The sequence below is a fragment of the Elephas maximus genome, chromosome 4, assembly GCF_024166365.1.
Source record: "Elephas maximus indicus isolate mEleMax1 chromosome 4, mEleMax1 primary haplotype, whole genome shotgun sequence".
In the NCBI taxonomy this organism is placed as follows: domain Eukaryota; kingdom Metazoa; phylum Chordata; class Mammalia; order Proboscidea; family Elephantidae; genus Elephas; species Elephas maximus.
In genome coordinates, this window is record NC_064822.1 from 27,753,687 (window position 1) to 27,773,854 (window position 20,168).

Sequence of the window (20,168 nt, forward strand, 5' to 3'; positions counted from 1 at the left end):
GCCATGCAAGTTAAATAAAATGTTTTGTCCTCCACCCCCCAAAAAGGGTTTTTTAGTGGTATTCATGTTTAAGCAAAGCTAGACAGTAACAAGTATTTTTTTCGGGGGGAGGGAGTTTAATTTTTTTTTTGTACTTCAGATGAAGGTTTACAGAGCAAACTAGTTTCTCATTAAACAATTAATACACATACTGTTTTGTGACATTGGCTACCAACCCCATGACATGTCAACAATCTCCCCTTTTCTACCTTGGGTTCCCCCATTTGCAGCTTTCCTGTCCCCTCCTGCCTTCTAGTCCTTGCCCCTGGGCTGGTGTGCCCCTTTAGTCTCGTTTTGTTTTACAGGCCTGTCTAATCTTTGGCCGAAGTGTGAACCTCAGGAGTGACTTCATTACTGAGCTAAAAGGGTGTTAGGGGACCACACTCTTACAGTAGTTTCCCCAGTCTCTGTCAGACCAGTAAGGCTGGCCTGTTTTTTTGTGAGTTAAAATTTTTTCTACATTTTTCTCCAGCTCTGTCCGGGATCCTCTATTGTGATCCCTGTCAGGGTAGAAGTGCCTGGTGGATTCAAACTGCTGACCTCTTGGTTAGCAGCCATAGCTTTTAGCCGCTACACCATCGGGGTTTCCACGGATGGACTATGAGTAGAGAAAGTGTCATTTGCTACACTTCTGAAAGAGCCAAGAAGTTTGTGAATGTCATCTCTTTCATTGTGTCATTTCTGGTCTCAGCACAGTCAGACAGGCTTAACACCAACGCCTCCTCGTCTGAAATGTCATATCTGAGGATGGTAATTTGAAAAACATGGCAATAATGTGCACCAATTCAAAGATACACTACCGTTCATATATCAAAGGAAAAACAATTTTTGGTGGTTTTTCAGATACTGAAGAGCTTCAAAATACATGAGTGGAGCCAGATCTTTCCAGCCAATTTCTAGATTATTATAAATACACATTTTTCTATTTAAAAGGGTTTTTTGCTGAAGAAAGGAGTATTAGTACTTTGTAGCCTAACACCACACAGCTGTATATTTATTAAACAAGCCAACCCTTCTAGAACTGCAGTGTGGCAGCTATAAAGTCGATGTAGGAGAAAATCAGCCCTTCAGCTGTTGAAGAACTTAGAGGATGAATACCAATATTGCGATGTGGGGACAAAATTATGGTTTAGCAAAGAATCAAAGTGTCTCTGGTTTTCAGAACTAGTAGCCCAACTGCAAAAGGAGTGCTTTTATAAACAATTAGCACGTCTTGCACCACACAGACACACACAGAAGTTACCATGCATATACATAGTTAGGAAGTCATTTTCTGAGACTTTGGCTGGAAAATGGGCTTTTATGGATGAAACATTGTGGGTAACATCTCCAATATTCCCCTTGAGAAAATGAGGTAACAGAACCCATTAGACACTTAAAGTTAGTGGCTGTTCTGTATCGTGGCCACAGTGTTCTTTGTCTTGGCATGTTGTGGTACTTTGGCACAGATTACCATCAGAAAAGCCATGTCCTCTTTGAAGAGGGTAGATTCTGCACACTTAATCCATTAAGCTGAGCTGATGAGCTTTGCCCAGAGTTAAAATATTTTGTCCTTACATAATGTCTTTCATATTAAATCTCTGAACAATGCTAACTTTTTTGGTGATTACATTCAACTCTGTTTTTTACATGTAAAAAGAAAAAAATGAGAGGAGGTTAATTTTTTCTGTTTAACAAGCACTTAAATAGTGCTTGGAGTCCCTGGGTGCTGCAAACGGTTAACATGCCTGGCTGCTAACGAAAGGTTGAAGATCCCATCCAGAGGCACCTTGGAAGAAAGACCTGGTGATTGACTTCTGAAAAAAATCAGCCACTGAAAACCCCGTGAAGTACAATTCTACCCTGACACACATGGGGCGGCCATGCGTTAGAGTCAACTACTGTTTTTATATAGTATTTGGTATATGTGCTCAAGCTGTCTTCTAGGTGTTTTACAATATTAATTCATTTAATCTTCATAATGACTCTGAGTTTGGTACTATTATTCCCCCATTTTATAGGTGAGAAGGTTGAAGCACAGAGGAGTGAAGCAGCTGGCCTGCTCGTCTCACAGGTAGTAAGTGGTAGAGCAAGGGTCCAGCTCATGCAGCCTAGTTCCGAGTCCAGGCTCCCAGCCATTGCACTATGCTGCTTCTGTGTCTCACACCAGACCACCCTCACAGTTAATAACAATGAGCTGAGAATATTTAACATTTCCAGACCCCCATTCTGGTCACTCACCAACAATTTCCTCCCCATAGACCACATTCTAATCCTCAAAGTGAAATCTCAGACTGAAAGCCTTTGACTTTGAGAAGGTAGAGCCTTTTAGATCACAGAGGGGCACACTGGGTAGCTGGAACTCTGCAGAATAGTTTAGTATCAAGAATAAAATATTTAATATGGTTCATGTGAATGAATGTGAAGTTGAAACGGTATAATTGGGTGGTATTCTGTTTTTTCTGAAAAGTTATTTTCAAGTTGCACAGCCCACTTCCTGCACCTTTGGTGCACCAGCCCGGACTGATGAGGTCAGAATAACTCTGCAGTCTGCCAGAACCAAGGCACACATGGGAATTAATATGGAGCCACCCAGCCTGAAGTCCTTTTGTGCTGCATAATAAGGAAAAGTCAACAAGACTGTAGCTTCTTTAATTGCTCCTTATCAAGCAGCACTTTCACAGATCCACCCACACACATGGTTACTCCTTGGAATAATAAAGATGTTTTGCTGTTATTGTTGTGGTATATAACCTGTCCTGAGGGCCTTTGTTCCTGGGTGGCACAAATGGTTTGCACTGAACTACTAACTTATAAGTTGGCAATTAGAACCCACCCTGTGGTGCTATGGAAGAAAGGCCTGGTAATCTGTTTTCATAATATCACAACCAAGAAAACCCTACAGAGCAGTTCTACTCTATAACACATAGGGTTGCCATGAATTGGAATCGACTGAACAGCAACAGGTGTCAACATTTAGATGTCAGCGTACCCCCATCCTGACCCAGGAGCTCTTCACTATTGGTGCAGGGTAAAGGCATGTGGTTTCTAATTTTCTTTTTTGGTAGGAGATAGAAAGTGATACATAGACAAAAAGGCATCAGAGGGCCGGGATCCTGTGGCCCAGGACATCTGGGCGTCATTAGCAGTAGTGAGGGGCCAGCCCACATGAGTGGAAGCAGGAAGAAAAAGAATCTTTGCCCAGATGGTGGAAGTCATGGCTGGAGGAAACACTAGCTTAATTTGTGGAAAAGATTTTTCTTCAAACTCTGAAATGATTTTGGAAGCCACTCATTTTTCAAGGTCCCAGGATAAGTAATATAGTTAGTATATTATAAAAGAAAAAGAAATATTAGACTCATCAATGAAGATGAGGTAGGTTTCGTTTTAGAATTCTCACATTCAGGAAGCTTCCAAGTCCCTCTCCATCTCTGGGCTCACAACATCCAAGCGTCTAATAACTCCTCTGTGATCACTAGCCTTGATATTCACCAAGGTTCAGTTGCCATCTCTCTGCTCATACTGAAGTTTTAAAGTGGAATTCACTGTTGGTTAGTGGGACTGGAAGAAATAGTTTAGTCATTAACAGATAAATGTGACAGGTTGTTTTTTGTCCTTTTTCTGGTAATTATCACTTAGAATAACCTATCTTTAATCACGGAAAAGCTGTCCCGCAAAGAGGATTACAAGAATGTCCTCTAACAGGGATGTAGCACCTGCTGTCTAGGAGTTATTTAGCAGTGATTCACTCCAAGATATAGAAGACTGATTACGGGGAGATCACATTTATTAAAAGATTGCTCTAAAGTGTCAGGAACAAAGTTCAACACCCGTTCGCGATAAAAACTCTCAACAAAATAGGAATAGAAGGAAAATTCCTCAACATAATAAAGGGCATTTATACAAAGCCAACAGCCAACATCATCCTAAATGAAGAGAGCCTGAAAGCATTCCCACAGAGATCAGGAACCAGACAAGGATGCCCTTTATCACCGCTCTTATTCAACATTGTGTTGGAGGTCCTAGCCAGAGCAGTTAGGCTAGATAAAGAAATAAAGGGCATCCAGACTGGTGAGGAAGAAGTAAAAGTATCTCTATTTGCAGATGACTTTATCTTATACACAAAAATCCCGAAGGAATCCTCAAGAAAACTACTGAAACTAATAGAAGAGTTCAGCAGAGTATCGGGATACAAGATAAACATACAAAAATCAGTTGGATTCCTCTACACCAACAAAAAGAACATCGAAGAGGAAATCACCAAATCAATGCCATTTACAGTAGCCCCCGAGAAGATAAAATACTTAGGAATAAATCTTACCAGAGATGTAAAAGACTTATACAAAGAAAACTACAGTCCACTTCTGCAAGAAACCAAAAGAGACTTACATAAGGGGAAAACATACTTTGCTCATGGATAGGAAGACTTAACATTATAAAAATGTCTATTCTACCAAAAGCGATCTATACATTTAATGCAATTCCGATCCAAATCCCAATGACATTCTTTAATGAGATGGAGAAACAAATCACCAATTTCCTATGGAAGGAAAAGAGGCCCTAGGTAAGTAAAGCATTACTGAAAAAGAAAAACAAAGTGGGAGGCCTTACTTTACCTGATTTTAGAACCTATTGTACCGCCACAGTAGTCAAAACAGCCTGGTACTGGTACAACAACAGATACATGGACCAATGGAACAGAATTGAGAATCCAGACATAAATCCATCCACATATGAGCAGCTGATATTTGACAAAGGCCCCAGAACAGTTAAATGGGGAAAAGACAGTCTTTTTAACAAATGGTGCTGGCATAACTGGATATCCATCTGCAAAAAAATGAAACAAGACCCATACCTCACTCCATGCACAAAAACAAGCTCAAAGTGGATCAAAGACCTAAATATAAAATCTAAAACGATAAAGATCATGGAAGAAAAAAATAGGGACAATGTTAGGAGCCCTAATACATGTCATAAACAATATACAAAACATTATTAAGAATGCAGAAGAAAACTAGATAACTAAAAAAAAAAAATTTTTTTTTTTTTTTAACTAGGAGCTCCTAAAAATCAAACACCTATGATCATCCAAAGATTACACAAAAAGAGTAAAAGGACTACCTACAGACTGGGAAAAAGTTTTTATCTATGACATTTCTGATCAGTGCCTGATCTCTAAAATCTCCATGATACTGCAAAAACTCAACTACAAAAAGACAAATAGCCCATATAAAAAATGGGCAAAAGATATGAATAGACACTTCACTAAAGAAGACATTCAGGTGGTGAACAGATACATGAGGAAATGCTCACGATCATTAGCCATTAGAAAAATGCAGATCAAAACTGCAATGAGATTTCATCTTACTCCAACAAGGATGGCATTAATCCAAAAAATACAAAATAATAAATGCTGGAGAGGCTGTGGAGAGATTGGAACACTTCTACACTGCTGGTGGGAAAGTAAAATGGTACAACCACTTTGGAAATCGATTTGGCACTTCCTTAAAAAGCTAGAAATAGAACTACCATACAATCCAGCAATCCCACTCCTCGGAATATATCCTAGAGAAATAAGAGCCTTTACACGAACAGATATATGCACACCCATGTTCATTGCAGCACTGTTTACAACAGCAAAAAGATGGAAGCAACCAAGGCGCCCATCAATGGATGAATGGATAAATAAATAATGGTATATCCACACAATGGAATACTACGCATCGATAAGGAACCGTGAAGAATCTGTGAAACATTTCATAACATGGAGGAATCTGGAAGGCATTATGCTGAGTAAAATTAGTCAGTTGCAAAGGGACAAATATTGTATAAGACCACTATTATGAGAACTTGAGAAACAGTTTAAACTGAAAAGAAAACATTCTTTTGTGGTTATGAGAGGGGGGAGGGAGGGAGAGTAGGAGAGGGGTATCCACTAATTAGGTAGTATTAGGTGAAGAGTAAGAGAACACACAATACAGGGGAGGTCAGCACAGCTGGACTAAACCAAAAGCAAAGAAGTTTCCTGAATAAACTGAATGCTTTGAAGGCTGGCGTAGCAGGGGCAGGGGTCTGGGGACCATGGTTTCAGGGGACATCTAAGTCAATTGGCATAATAAAATCTATAAAGAAAACATTCTGCATCCCACTTTGAAGAGTGGCATCTGGGGTCTTAAATGCTAGCAAGCAGCCATCTAAGATGCATCAATTGGTCTCAACCCACCTGGATCAAAGGAGAATGAAGAACACAAGGACACAAGGTAATTATGAGCCCAAGAGAGAGAAAGGGCCACATAAACCAGGGACTACATCAGCCTGAGACCAGAAGAACTAGACGGTGCCTGGCTACAACCGATGACTGCCCTGACAGGGAACACAACAAAGAACCCCTGAGGGAGCAGGAGAACAGTGGGATGCAGACCCCAAATTCTCATAAAAAGACAGACTTAATGGTCTGACTGAGACTAGAAGGACTCTGGTGGTCATGGCCCCCAGACTTTTCTTGGCCCAGCACAGGAAACATTCCTGAAGCCAACTCTTCAGACATGGATTGGACTAGACAATGGGTTGGAGAGGAATGCTGGTGAGGAGTGAGCTTCTTGGATCAGGTGGACACTTGAGACTATGTTGGCATCTCCTGTCTGGAGGGGAGATGAGAGGGTGGAGGGGGTTAGAAACTGGAGAAATGGACACGAAAAGAGAGAGTGGAGGAAGAGAGCAGGCTGTGTCATTAGGGGGAGAGTAATTGGGAGTGTGTAGCAAGGTGTATATGGGTTTTTGTGTGAGAGACTGACTTGATTTGTAAACTTTCACTTAAAGCACAATAAAAAAAAAAAAAAAAAGCACAATAAAAATTATTAAATAAATAAAGTGCCAGGAAAAGCTCAAGAGGGCTTATTTAGGTTCCCTTGTGGTACCTCAGAAGAAAGGCCTGGCAGCCTATATCCAAAAAATTACCCATTGAGAACCCTATGGAACACAATTCTACTCTGACACACGGGGGTCTCCATGAGTGGGGATCGACTCGACGGCTACTGGCTGTTCTGTGTCCTGGGCAGGTTCCTTGATTTAAAAAAAAAAAAAAAAAACCTAACCCATTGCCATCGAGTTGATTCCAACTCATAGCGAGCGACCCTGTTGGACAGAGTAGAACTGCCCCATGGGGTTTCCAAGGAGTGCCTGGTTTGGTTAGCAGCCATAGCTCTCAACCACCAGGCCAGCAGGGTTTCTGTTGTCTTGATATTACAGATTAAAACATAATGGAAGGAAAAAAAGTCTTTTTTATCTCTGTGGTCTAAAATACTAGCAAAGTACAGAAAAGGTGTTTAATCGGTTTTTAACAAGTTATCTTTCCACAAGCTTTCTACGCAAACGATGCCTTAAGCCCCGCCCTGGCTCTTGCCACTGGCTTTATCAAAGGAAGGTGCCCTGGTGGCACAGTGGTTAAGCGCTCAGCTGCTAGCCCAAAGGTCAGTGGTTCAAACCCACCAGCTGCTTGGCAGGGGAAAGATGTGGCAGTCTGCTTCTGTAATGATTACAGACTTGGAAATCCTATGGGGCAGTACTCCTCTGCCCTATAGGGTCATTGTCTTGGTTATCTACTACTGCTATAACAGAAATACCACAAGTGGATGGGTTTAACGGCAGAAATTTATTCTCTCACAGTCAAGTAGGCTAGAAGTCCAAATTCACGGTGTTAGCTCCAGGGGAAGGCTTTCTCTCTCCGTTGGCTCTAAGGAGAAGGTCCTTGCCATCAACCTTGCCCTGGTCCAGGAGCTTCTCAGAGCAGGGAACCCGATTCCAAAGGACGCGCTCTGCTCCTAGCACTGCTTTATTGATGGTATGAGGTTCCCATCTCTCTGCTGCTTCTCTCTCCTTTTATCTCTTGTAAGATAAAAAGTGGTGCAGGCCGCACCCCAGGGAAACTCCCTCTACATTGGATCAGGGTTGTCACCTGAGCAAGGGTGTTGCATCCCACCCTAATCCTCTTTAATATAACCTAACCTTGCCTCATTAACATCATAGAGGTTAGGATTTACAACATGTAAGATAATCAGATCACAAAATGGTGGACAACCACTCAATACTGGGAATCATGGCCTAGCCAAGTTGACACCCATTTTGGGGGGGACACAATTCAATCCATGACAGTCACAAGGAGTCAGAATCAACTTGACGGCAATGGATTTGGTTTGGTTTTTATCAGTAGAGATCCCTTGAATAAGGTAATGCAGTGGTTAACATGACCTTCAGAGTTGGCTAACCTGGCCCTGAGTCTCACAGCCCCATTCTCTAACTGAATCCTTTGAGAGTTTCCAGACCCCTCTAACCTGCAGTGCCTTTTGTAAGTAAGGGGCATGGTGCTGTTTCATAGGGCTACTGTAAGCACTTAACCACATAGCATATGGAGAGTTGCTGGCATAGTACCTGGCATAAGCATGAGCATTCAGTAAATGTTAGTAATTGTTATTTTAAAAAATAACCTCTTATTAGATGAGAAGCTTAAGGGATATTAAGTTTATGTTAATGGTGGTGGAAGAATTTGGAAAAGGATAAGGAGAATGGTTGCATAACTTGAAGAATGCAGTCAATGTCCCTGAATTGTATATGTAGAAATTAATAAAATATTGTATATTTAGCTATGTATATTTTCACCAAAAAACAAAATTAAAAAAAAAAAGATAACTTCTTGTAACATTAGAGTCTCTAAATATTCAAGTTCAAACTGGATGGAGCTGGACTTGCTGTTTCTATCTCACTGGCAACAGCTGCTGATGTGTCTGGGAAAGTTAATGGTAGATTATCATGTTGTTTATGAACAGAGGGCGAGAAAATAGGCTATAAAACATGTACAGGGTGACCCCATTTTAAAAAGTGTGTACATACTTGCTCAGAAGGTTCATATATCTAAATATCAGTTCTAGTTATCCTGACCCGTTGCTGTCGAGTCAATTCTGACTCATAGCAACCCTATTAAGTTATCCCTAAATGCCCTTTCTTTTCTTTTTTATACTTTTCCCCAGACTTTCTGCAGTGAACCTGTTTTACTTTCCTATTAGAGAATAACAAGTGCTGTTTTTAAAAAGAAAGAAACATGGTCAAAATGGAGCCTACCTATAGGTGTGTATAGAAGCCTATCCTGAATCTACTGGTGTGGGCAAGTAGAGACCATGGCAGGGAGCCCTGGGAAGGCTTGGTGCACCTGATAAACCCATTGCTGTTGAGTCAGTTCCGACTCATGGTGATTCCGTGTCTTACAGAGTAGAACTGAGTGAGGTTCATGAGGTTTTCTTGGCACTCGGCTTGTAACCTAAAGGTTGACAGTTCAAACCCACCCAGAGGCTCCATAGGAGAAAGACCTGGCAATCTGCTCCTGTAAAGATTACAACCTAGAAAACCTTATGGGAAGTTCCCCTTTGTCGCATGGAGTCAAAATGAGTCAAAATCGACTGGATGGCATCTGACAACAATCTTTACAAAAGCAGATTACAGGCCTTTCTTCCGTGGCGCTGCTGGCTGGGTTCAAACTGCCAATCTCTAAGTTAGTAGTGAAGTGCAAAGCATTTCGCCACTCAGGGACCTTGTACATCTGGTAAGGTAATGCAGATCTGAAGCAATCAGAATTTCATAATCTGCAGTAAGATTTTATATATGCCCTGCTCACCCAAGTCTTGTTCTTTTCTTCAGTTGTTCCAAGTGTGCAAATAACCCCAGAAACTAATCTGTTGTCCCAGGGGCTCTCTGGACCTCAGAGATCAGACACACAAAATCCTGTCTCTCGCTGCCCACCATCACCAGTAATGGCCTCAGAACTGACCGAGTGTGCAGAGGTACAGTTTTCAAGCATCTGAATGTCTGACTTGCTTTGGACCAAACCAAACCAGTTGCCGTTGAGTTGATTCTGACTCATGGTGACCCCATATGTGTCCGAGTAGAACTATGCTCCATAAGGATTTTAATGGCCGATCTTTCAGAAGTAGATTGCCAGTCCTTTCTTCCAAGGCTCCATGGGTAGATTCGAACTGCCAACCATTTGGTTAATAGCTGAGTGACCATTTGTGCCACTCAGGGACTCTGGATCATTGTCACAGGCCCTTGCTTTTTAAGGGTGCCAGGCCAGGTCCTGATGATGGCTGACCTTCTTTGATTGGCTGAGGACCTGGGTGGCCTCCTCCAGCTAACCTTAGGATTCCCTGCCTTTTTCACCCCTCCTTGACAGAGCTATTTCAGTAATAACTTCTTACTTACTCATTTATCTCCCTTTCCAGGGGCCCAACACTTTCTCTTCCACTCTCCATTTTAATATTAGGAAACATACCTGATTTTTGATTAATTAGAAAATAATCATATTCTTCAGGAGAAAAGTGCAAAGCAGAACTCGAATTCTAAAAAAGCCCATAAGTTAAAAAAAAAATTTTTTTTCTTTTTTTTTTTTACTGGACAAGTTGAACTAGAGGGCTCCCTGGGATTATCACCCTGAGATACTCTTTAAACCTTGAACTGAAACTATCCCCGAAGGTCACTTTTTAGTGAAATAACAGATTGGCATGCAAAAGAAAGACGTTTACCTGTAAGTACGTTGCTCTGTTAAAAAACCATCCAAATGAGACCAAAAGGTCAACAATTAACTATATAGCAAAGATGAGAAGGGGCAAAGGAAACTAGAGTACTGAAACGGAACACATTGCAAAAAAACTTAACTAATATCACTGAACCGTTTGTGTAGAAATTGTCAGATGGGAACATAATTTACTGTGCAAATGTTCACTGAAACCACAATAAATATTGTTTTTTAAAAAAGAAAGAAAATACTCATAATCTTAATCTTATTTTTATTTTTATTTCAGTGGTGTGACTAATATTTTGTGGAACATTTTAAAACATTAGCGACTTAAGGGCTTATTGATTAAATTTGGGGAAGAACCTGAGAGATGATTTGGCCACATTTTTGTCTTCTTTTATGTCTAAAAATGTCACTTTCAGGAATATATGTCGGAATTAATGTAGTTTATAGATTGCATATATCAAAGCTGAAAAGACATTTTGCCCATAGAGCTTTGTGCTTATGTATCTCGAGTCACAATAGAACTGAATTTTCTGTATAATTGTTTCTGTACTTAACCTTATAAGGAAACACACGTCCAAACCTAGGATAGCCCTACTTTAAGTTTCAACATGATTTGAGTTTTACAGCATCCAAGATTTTCCTAACCACACACCTCTTTTTTTTTTTTCTTTCTTTCTTTCCTTTTCTTTTTCAGTCTTAAAACACGCTCTTTTGGCTAGCTTAATACGTTGTTCCTGCCAACCAGTTGCTTTTATGGTAATTGACAGCGTAGCTGATTTTTGGAAGCTTCGAGTCTAAAAAGGCATTTTAGCTCAGACGTTTGGCGAGGCTGAGCCAAGCTACTTGCAGAGTGAGAGAGAAAGCCGAGCCCAGTGCAGGGCAGGCAGGCCGGCTGTGCGTGCTGAGGAGCTCACCGAGGACTCTGCAGACCGGACCTCGCTCAGGCTCCGGAAGGCCGTCTTTTCAGCAGGGCTCAAAATCCTTCCTTCTTCCTGTCAAATTGTTTCTTGAGCTACTGGGTACTACTTCTGGAAAGGAGCTTACGAGATCTCCTTATGCTGTGGGGCAGAAGTGGCAGAAGCCTCTCAACAGACCCAGAAAAGCCAAAAAACTGGTTGCTGTGGAGTCAATTTTGACTCATGGCAACTCCGTGTGCTACAGTCTAGAACTATGCTCTCTAGGGTTCTCAATGACTGTGACCTTCGGGAAGCAGATCTCCAGGCCCTTTTTCCCAGGTGTCTCTGGGTAGGTTTGAACCACCAACCTTTTGGTTAGCAGCTGAGCACCTCCCCATTTGCCCCACCTAAGGACTGCATCAACAAAGCTACTGCCCCTTAAATATTGACAGTTGGCTGTATAATTGGCTGAGAGGACACAGATAAAAACAGGCAAGTTTATACTTCAAAGGAAAAGAGCATAAAAAAAAATTAATGTTACCATCTTTAATATAAGGAGTGAATTATATATGTTCTGAGTTCCCCTCAAATGGTATCAGTTCTCTGAAATAGCTGGCATGTTTCCCCAGACCTCATCTCAGGATAACAAATAGAAAAATCTCCCCAAACTACCAGACGGACAGAGTCCTTTTGCTTTCCTACAAAAACACAAATGTTTTGCAGTAAAAGGGCCACTGTTTGCTCTCTGCCTTTTGCTAGTTCTGCTGGGAACTAGAATGCAAAGCTCTGCAGGAGGGGGCTGTTGGATGCCTAATACCCTAGAGACACCGGGCAGCCTACCAACAATGACAACAGGGAAAGCACGCCCTTCTAACACCAATTTATTTTATTGAACCCAAATCACCCTTGACACAGAGACCCCTGAAAGTGGTGGTAGTCCGCTGTTTCTTGTTGGTTTGGAATCTTTGAGACTGAGCTTTGTCAGACGCTGGTCATTTTTAGCATTAACTATTGATCACGGGAGCGGCGTAGGGCCAGGCAGCGCTTCGTTCCACGCTGCCTGGGGTCACCGTGAGTTGGGGCCGACTCCACAGCCGCTAGCAACAGCAATATTGACAGAGAAGCAGGATGTGTTTCTTCTATTACATCATGTTTCTCGAAGACTTCTCTTCTGTTGCTTGGGAAGGACCCGGAACCCATACCTAATGACATGAAATGTGCCCGTCTGCCTTAAAAGTAAAATGTAAAATTCAGCCTTGTGACTACTGCCTAGCATATTGTTGAAATTCATGAAACCCATTAAAGAATACCCGGATGGGACTTGGAGGAAGTCTGTTTTTTTTTTTTTTTTTACACTTCAAAGGTATTTTCATAGGCACCAAACTTTAAAACACATCCACTCAAAGAGTAAGCAGAATTTTATAATTTTGTAGTTGGCTGTATTCAACTTGTTTCTCAGTGGAAGGAGTTCAAGGAGGCAGCCACAGGGAAGCTAGCAGCGTCCAGGTCTTTACGGAGCTGCAGGACATACAGCTTCACCGTTCATCTTAAAGAAGGCCTCTCTGTGGGCCTGAACAGGGAAATAAATGCAGGGTCTCTGGTCCACAGGCAGGCGCTGTTCATATATGGCATCTCTGGGTTCTGTAACACCTTACATATGTGATAGCCACAGGCTTCCTTCCTCCCTGTCTTGTAACCACTCTGAGGTCGACCGTTCAGGCCGGGGATCTGACTCTGGTCCCCTCTGTGGATGCCAGACAGCTTCGTCCATGAGCCAGAGCATCAGTTACATGGCCTTTGCTAAATTATGTTTTGTTATTTCCCTAATGTTATTGAAGCTTCATGGAACTTCTTCTGCTTTTGCCAAGGCTTTCCATTGAATAAATATCTCTGTAACCTATTGCTTCACTTTGGCAAGAGAATTGTTGCAATTTGTGGGCAAAATTGAGCGAAGGCCTCTTTTTTTTTTTTTTTTTCCTCTCTCTCTCTCTGTGAAAAGTCCAACGTCACTGGCTTTCGCCCTCCTAAACAAAGGCCTTGACCTGTTCTCTGTCCTGGTAGTGTCTTGTCTCTGTCATTACTGAGTAAATATTCCAGATGATAGTGCTAAGCAAGGAATGACCTAACGGCCATAACAGAGCCTCGCTAGCCATGTATAAAGCCATTCCTACTATGTAAGTTAAGACACACAAAGTGCTTAGCATTACAGACAATAGTAAATCATCTACAAATTAAGATTATCAGAGTTCTGTGAATTAAAAATTATCATTTTTCCTTCATTTACCTGAGGAATTTTATACAGTGAAACCTGTGAGAACCAGAACTCTGTGGGACTGCCTTGTTTTTCCAGGTCTCACAAGTTTTCCACCTTTGACAAGATGCAGTCTTACCACTTTTCTGTCACTCATTTTAGTGGTAAATATTTGAATTTTCCTTCTCTGACAGGTTTCTGCTTGACATAGGTTCTGGCTTTCTCAGGTTTTACTATAATTTCAAAATTACCAAAAGCGATATAGTCCCTGGTTGGCACAAATGGTTAAGTACTTGACTACTAGCTGAAAGGTTGGTGGTTCCAACCCACCCAGAGGCACCTGGAAAACAGGCCTGGCAATCTGCTTCTGAGAGATCACAGCCTTGAAAACCCTATGGAGTAGGTCTACTCTGCACTCATGGGTTCACCATGAGTCGGAATTAACTTGACCACCAACTAACTACCACAAGATGCTGTACTTCTTCCTGGAGCACTGAGTAAAGAAATGTTTCATCTCTCCTTCCTCTCTGCCTTTCCTCTCTCCTTACCTTCATACTGGCTAATGTCAATGGACTGACTCTTACCTCACAAGGTTTCTGTAATTACCAAAAACAGCAGTTGCTGTTAGGTGTCATCGAGTCCATTCCAACTCATAGCAACCCTGTGTACAACAAAGGTAGCAGAGGTGCAGCTGATTGTCCAAGTTGATGAAGTAGGGACCAGAAGATCCAGCGGCTGATGGGGCTCCAGAAGGAAGACCATCCAACTGCTCACAGATCCAGTTATTCCCCCAAAGAATCCTGAAAATCATATAAAACAGTGCCCGAATATCAACTCAGGGAGATCAAAGGAACAAACATTTGTTGTTCCATTTTGGACATTATCTCATTCATTCTTCACAATAACCTTGTCATTTATTCACTACATGTTTTTGTTTTGCCTTTTTTCTTTAAGTTCCCCAGAACCCTCTGTGAATGGTAGTGCGAAGGGTTTGATTAAACCAAAACCAAAACGGTTACCATCAAGTTGATTCTGACTTATGGCGACTTCATGTGCATCAGAGTAAAAATGGGTCGCATAGGGTGTTTAATGGCTGTGACATTTTGGAAGCATATTGCCAGGCCTTTCTTCTAAGGCGCCTCTGGGTGGATTTGAACTGCCAATCTTCTGGTCAGTAGCCAAGCACTTAACTGTGCCACCCAGGGCTCCTAGACCTCAATTAGTGACCAAATATTGTCTCCCAGTGTACACCTCAAGGCCCCAAGTCAGGATGTATTCTTTTCCTTCATAGAGGGCCTTGAAGCTCAGCTGCCTGGTCTCCATGGCCATTTACTTCTTTTCTCTTGACCATCCCTTCTCTGGCAAGCATTGCCCTGGTTGAACTGTATTATGATTGTGTTGATGTCCCTTTTCTTAAGCTTCTTCTACTTCTATGACTCAGGAGCCCAGAATTGGAAACTATGCTGCGTTATCTAACTAGCCTTGAGCATAATAGAGAAGAAAAAAACTGTTTTGAGCAGTATTGGGCTGAGGAAGGAAAAAGAAAGGGAGAAGACTGAGGCAGGAAAAGACAGCTTTCTAAAGGCCAGAGAACTCTGAGATGGCCTTGAGCCACTGTGGTCATGCTTCCTCTGCCCAATGCAGTGCCTTGTTGTATAGCTCCCCAGCAGATGTTTATTGTTGTCGATGGTAATGATGGTGGTGACTTAACCACTCTCTAGTTTTGCAGTAGTTTTGCAGTCTCGTAGGCTGACAGGGAGTCCCAAGCCCACCATTTTGCTTCCCATGCCATGCTGGTGGCCTCTTCACCCCTGAGCCTCTTTCCCTCCAGTATATCAGTTCTTGTGTTCCCACTGCCATATTCTTTTAGCCAGAGAGACTAAACCAGAGAGATTTCATCAAGACCAAGAACCACTTTCAGCTTTCACTATATTTGAACCATGTTGAGAGAAATCAGTGTTTTCAGTGAGGGAGCAAATATAAACCAGAAGTACAAGTGAGTACACAAGGCTAGCATCCTCACTTTGTTGCTTGGTCAAGAAGGGCCGTGTGGAGTTTATTAGGAAGGTTAGGGCTGATGCCCGCTTTTTCTAATGTGCCAACAACTCCTGGGTTGTTATCAGCATTGGGTCAGTTACTCATTTGCTGACTAGCCAAAGGGAACTATTCGCCAGTCATTTTTTTGTGATGAAGATTTGATTCCCGTGGAATTGTAGAATATGGAGCCAGAGGCACCTTCGAGATCTTTCAGAAACCCCCTTATTGTACATTTGAGGAACTGAGTCTCAGACAGTGTGGGGCATTATGATCTGCCCAAAGTTAGACAGTAGGTGAGGGATAAGGCATGGCCAGAATCTGTTCCAAGGTCCAGTCAGTACTCTGTTCCCTGGGCCATTTTGCCTCCTGATGAAAAGGTCCAATTTCTCAGAGTAAATCAACCTTTGATTTTTGTATCTCTCTGAAGAAAAAAATAGTTACCATCAAGTCAGCAGTGACTCATGGTGACCCCATGTGTGTCAGAGTAGAGCAGTGCTTTGCAAGATTTTCAATGGCTGATTTTTGGATGTAGATCACCCGGCCATTCTTCCTGGGCACCTCTGGGTAGATTTGAACCACCAACCCTTTGGATAGCAGCCAAGTGCATTAACTGTTTGTACCACCTGGGTATATCTATGAAAGTTCTTTTTGATTTTTTTTTTTTTTTTTTACTCTCAGAAGACATCCTACTCCCACTTCTTTGCAAAGAGGTTAGTATTTTATTTATTTTTTGCATACATCATGCTTGGTAAAGTAGAGGGTCAGCTAAAGAGAGGAGAGACACTCAATGAGATGGATTGACACAGTGGCTACAACAATGGGCTCAAACATAGCAATGATTACGAGGATGGTGCAGGACCAGGCAGTGTTTCATTCTGTTGTACATGGGGTCGCTGTGAGTCGGAACCGACTTGACGGCACCTAACAACATACTATAATTTAAACTATGTTATCTTTGTTAAAAATAAACCCTGATTTTCAACCGTATTTTCTGATAAGTTTTACTCCTGCTAATGGCAAAATTGCTGAGGTTTTTTGTTTGTTTTGTTTTTAAGAAGAGAAGTAATTCAATCTTTGCTTGTCTTTACAGACACTCTGGAAAATGGATCCAATAAGGGTGACAGGTGAGCAGTATGTCTTTTTATGCTGTTTGTGCTTTTGAGTGGCGGCATTTTCAACTTAGCCTACAGTGACTCTGATCGTTTTCCTCCTGTTGTGCTTAAATCCAGTGCAGCTAACAGAAAGGGACCGAGCAAGGACGACACGTACTGGAAGGAGATCAACGCGGCCATGGCCTTGACGAATCTTGCGCAGGGAAAAGACAAGCTGCAGGGCACAGCCAGCTGCATCATCCAGAAGTCGTCGCATATAGCAGAAGTAAAGACGGTCAAAGTGCCGCTGGCGCAGCCCTTCTAGGAACTGGCGGTTTTTAGGATCCAGTGGATATTCTTCCCGTCAGCGGTTCCTCATACATCCTCACCCTATGAGCCGCAGCAGAGTGGCAATGCCTCCTTTCCCAACAGGGCCGGAGAAGCAGTTGTTCTTTTCCACCTCGCCTTTATTTTTAATTATCCTAAAAATATCATTTAGTTGCTTCTATAAATGACATGTAAGTTAAAAAAAAAAAACCTCATTTTAATCAAAAATATTAACTTATTTTATGTTACTCAAACTATGCATCAGATGTCTGCATTGCCATTCCAGTAAGTGCCTTGCTTCCCAAAAATAAGCTACAACGTGGGCATGGGGGAAGAGCTATGCCTCAAAATGACAACGCCATTATGCTTATTAGTCTGTGGGTATCATTCCAGGTGGACCTAAGCATCCCGGGACTGGAACCATAATTGCTGAAAGCCTTTACGATGTATTCAGTAATTCATATGTTAAAACTTGGAAATCTATTCACCCCAAAAGAAATGTTCCCTTCAAAAAATTCTAGAGTATTTTAAATTGTCCGGTGTGCTTTTCAGAGGGACAGTGGGATTCTTATGCATGTTTCTTGCCTGCAAAACTGGTATGTTACCAACTTCCAAAATGAAAGAAAGGTACCGTGACCTGCATAAGGTGTACATTTAAGAGATGATTCCTTCAAACTAACTGGAAATAACAATGAACCCATTGTGATTTGATACATTTTTTTCAAGCCTTGCTGGAAATCACCACAATGCCCTTTAGAGTTAATTTGTATTTTCTTTTTCTTGAGTTTGGCCAAAGTTTGGTTTTGTTTTGTTCTTTAAAGACATAATTACATAAAAAACTCAAAATTTTCCTGTATAGAACTGAACCTATAGTTTAGTCTAAAGACATAGTACCATTTGCGTTACAGCTCAGTGTTTTTTGTGATGGAAACTGTTTTTCATATGGAATAACCAAAAACCTTTTATTTGGTTCATTTCAAATTACAGTTGTTGATGGACAATTTGTGTTGCAATGAGAACAAGACAATGAAATGTATCTTTACGTGAATATACATATACATACATAAAGTTGATTTTTAAATTTAAAACACATGAAAAGCAAAACATTGAACAGTCTCTGGGTTTTGCCAAGTAGGGACATTAAAGTCAAAATGAAATGAAATCATGCATTAAAAGAAAGAACATTTTGTTTCTAAATTAGACTACCATTGACTGAGAATAATCAATACCAAGAGAGAAGAATCTTTTTCAATCAAACAGTCATATTCTAATCAGCTTGGGAAGACTTGAAACTTGAATAAACAATGGAGATGCCAAATATAACTGTGTATGTGCTAAAGAAAAACCTAAAAGGATTTGATTCTTTTACGGTGGGATTTTTTTTTTTTTTCCTGGATATATAATCTTTTTTTTGTAATTCTTTTTTTTAACTGGAAAGCATTTTTTGTGTGTCTGAAAGCCAGTAGTGCAGCCATGTTGTGACATTTTTCCTTATTTTGCAAAATGCTGGTAAAACCAAAGGCTGCTCCAGTTAACATACAGACAATATCAGTCTTGATATAAATTGTGCAACACTTTTTCATGTAATATAGCATTCGAGGAGGGGGTTTATTTAGTGTAATGAAGATAATTTGATATAAAAATATTTTGTGTGTGTATATATATATATTTACTTTGTTTTTTCAAATTGCTGTTTGCAGTAACAGTAAGTGCAAAGCAAGATGTGTTTGTGATGACTGTATGATCAGATGAAGTATAAGTTCTTTGGCTTTATTTAAATCCTGGAGTAGTTACAGATTGATGATAAAAACTTTGGAATCTTACTACACCGATTTCTTGCCATAATGTGATCATGTCAATGAAAACTAAGGACAAATACTTCACTCTTTTTCATACTATTATAAGTTATTCTGGCATTAAATATTTTAATAAATTGTTTTTGTTTCGACGTATTTAGTTAGGTGTATGAATCCTGGTTGTTTTTTATTTGATTAGTCATGACTCATTTTTGCCATCTTTTTTTTTTAAAAAAAAAGGACCAGCAGATTTGTTCTGTGTTAAAAACCGTAAAAGCCAAGCTGATATAGGACAGTAGCAACATGATTTTTTTTTTTTTTTTAAATACCACATTTTGGAATTTGGCCATAAGCATGTCAAGAAGGTTTTACAATTAGCCCATCCTTGGCTATATCTCCAATTGCAATTACCTTTAATTTATTTTTTTGTTTTGCTGCTTTAACATTTTCTGGAAATTAAAATCCACCCCTCCCAATCCTTTCAAAGAATCTTGAACAATGCTGAGCCAGCAGCTGAGAAACTAACTCATAATTTATGTTGTAGTGAAATAGAATTACCTCTCTTCTTTGTTTTGCCATATGTAATCATTTTAATAAAATTAATACCTGCCAGGAATCCTTGACAGATTTAAAATAAAAGTTAATTTCTAGAACTCAATGATCATATGAATTTTGTTTTCCTTTGACAGTTGACCAGGTGGAAAAAGAAGTAGAACAGAAGGGTCCATTATATGTCATAATTCTTTTTAGGTCGGTAAAGGCGTACGATATGGGGGCGCTGAGTTTGTATTAAGTTTGAATTTCGCCACCTTAGACCACCAACCCACCTTTTAAGAGTCAGGGAAAAGAGAGTGTGATGCTGACTATTAAAATACATAAGTTTAAAATGAACTTTTCCACTAAATACCTTCTTTCACATGTTACTACAATGAGCAACACGACTTTGTGCTACATACTGGAAAGAAAACCTTGGCTTTGAAGCCAGACAGATCTGAATCCCAGCTCTGCCACTCGCTTCTGTGAGGTGCAGTCTTTCAGTCACTCTCAGCTTCAGTTCCTTCATCTGCAAAGTGAGAGTAATGAGTTGGACCTTATAGAGTTTGGTATAAGTTTTAAAGATAATATACAATATATAAAGTACTTTTTTATTAAAGTGCCTACCACAGTGCCTAGCGGATAATAGGC

General features: G+C 40.7%; 1 protein-coding gene across 11 annotated transcripts in view; it reads left to right on the top strand.

Moving 5' to 3' along the window:
• Nucleotides 1–19,658, top strand: part of MKX (mohawk homeobox) — an 81,449-nt gene extending 61,791 nt beyond the window's left edge. For 6 of the 11 annotated variants that reach the window (XM_049881749.1, XM_049881752.1, XM_049881753.1 and 3 more), the window contains exons 6-8: nt 9,753–9,848; nt 16,860–16,893; nt 16,999–19,658. In XM_049881749.1, coding sequence (XP_049737706.1) covers nt 9,753–9,848; nt 16,860–16,893; nt 16,999–17,185 — 317 coding nt within the window. In that variant the 3' untranslated portion in view covers nt 17,186–19,658. Of the gene's footprint in view, nt 1–9,752; nt 9,849–16,447; nt 16,480–16,859; nt 16,894–16,998 lie in introns of all 11 variants that reach the window. The other 5 variants (XM_049881755.1, XM_049881758.1, XM_049881757.1 and 2 more) reach the window with 5 other exon arrangements.
• Nucleotides 19,659–20,168: the final 510 nt, after the last annotated feature.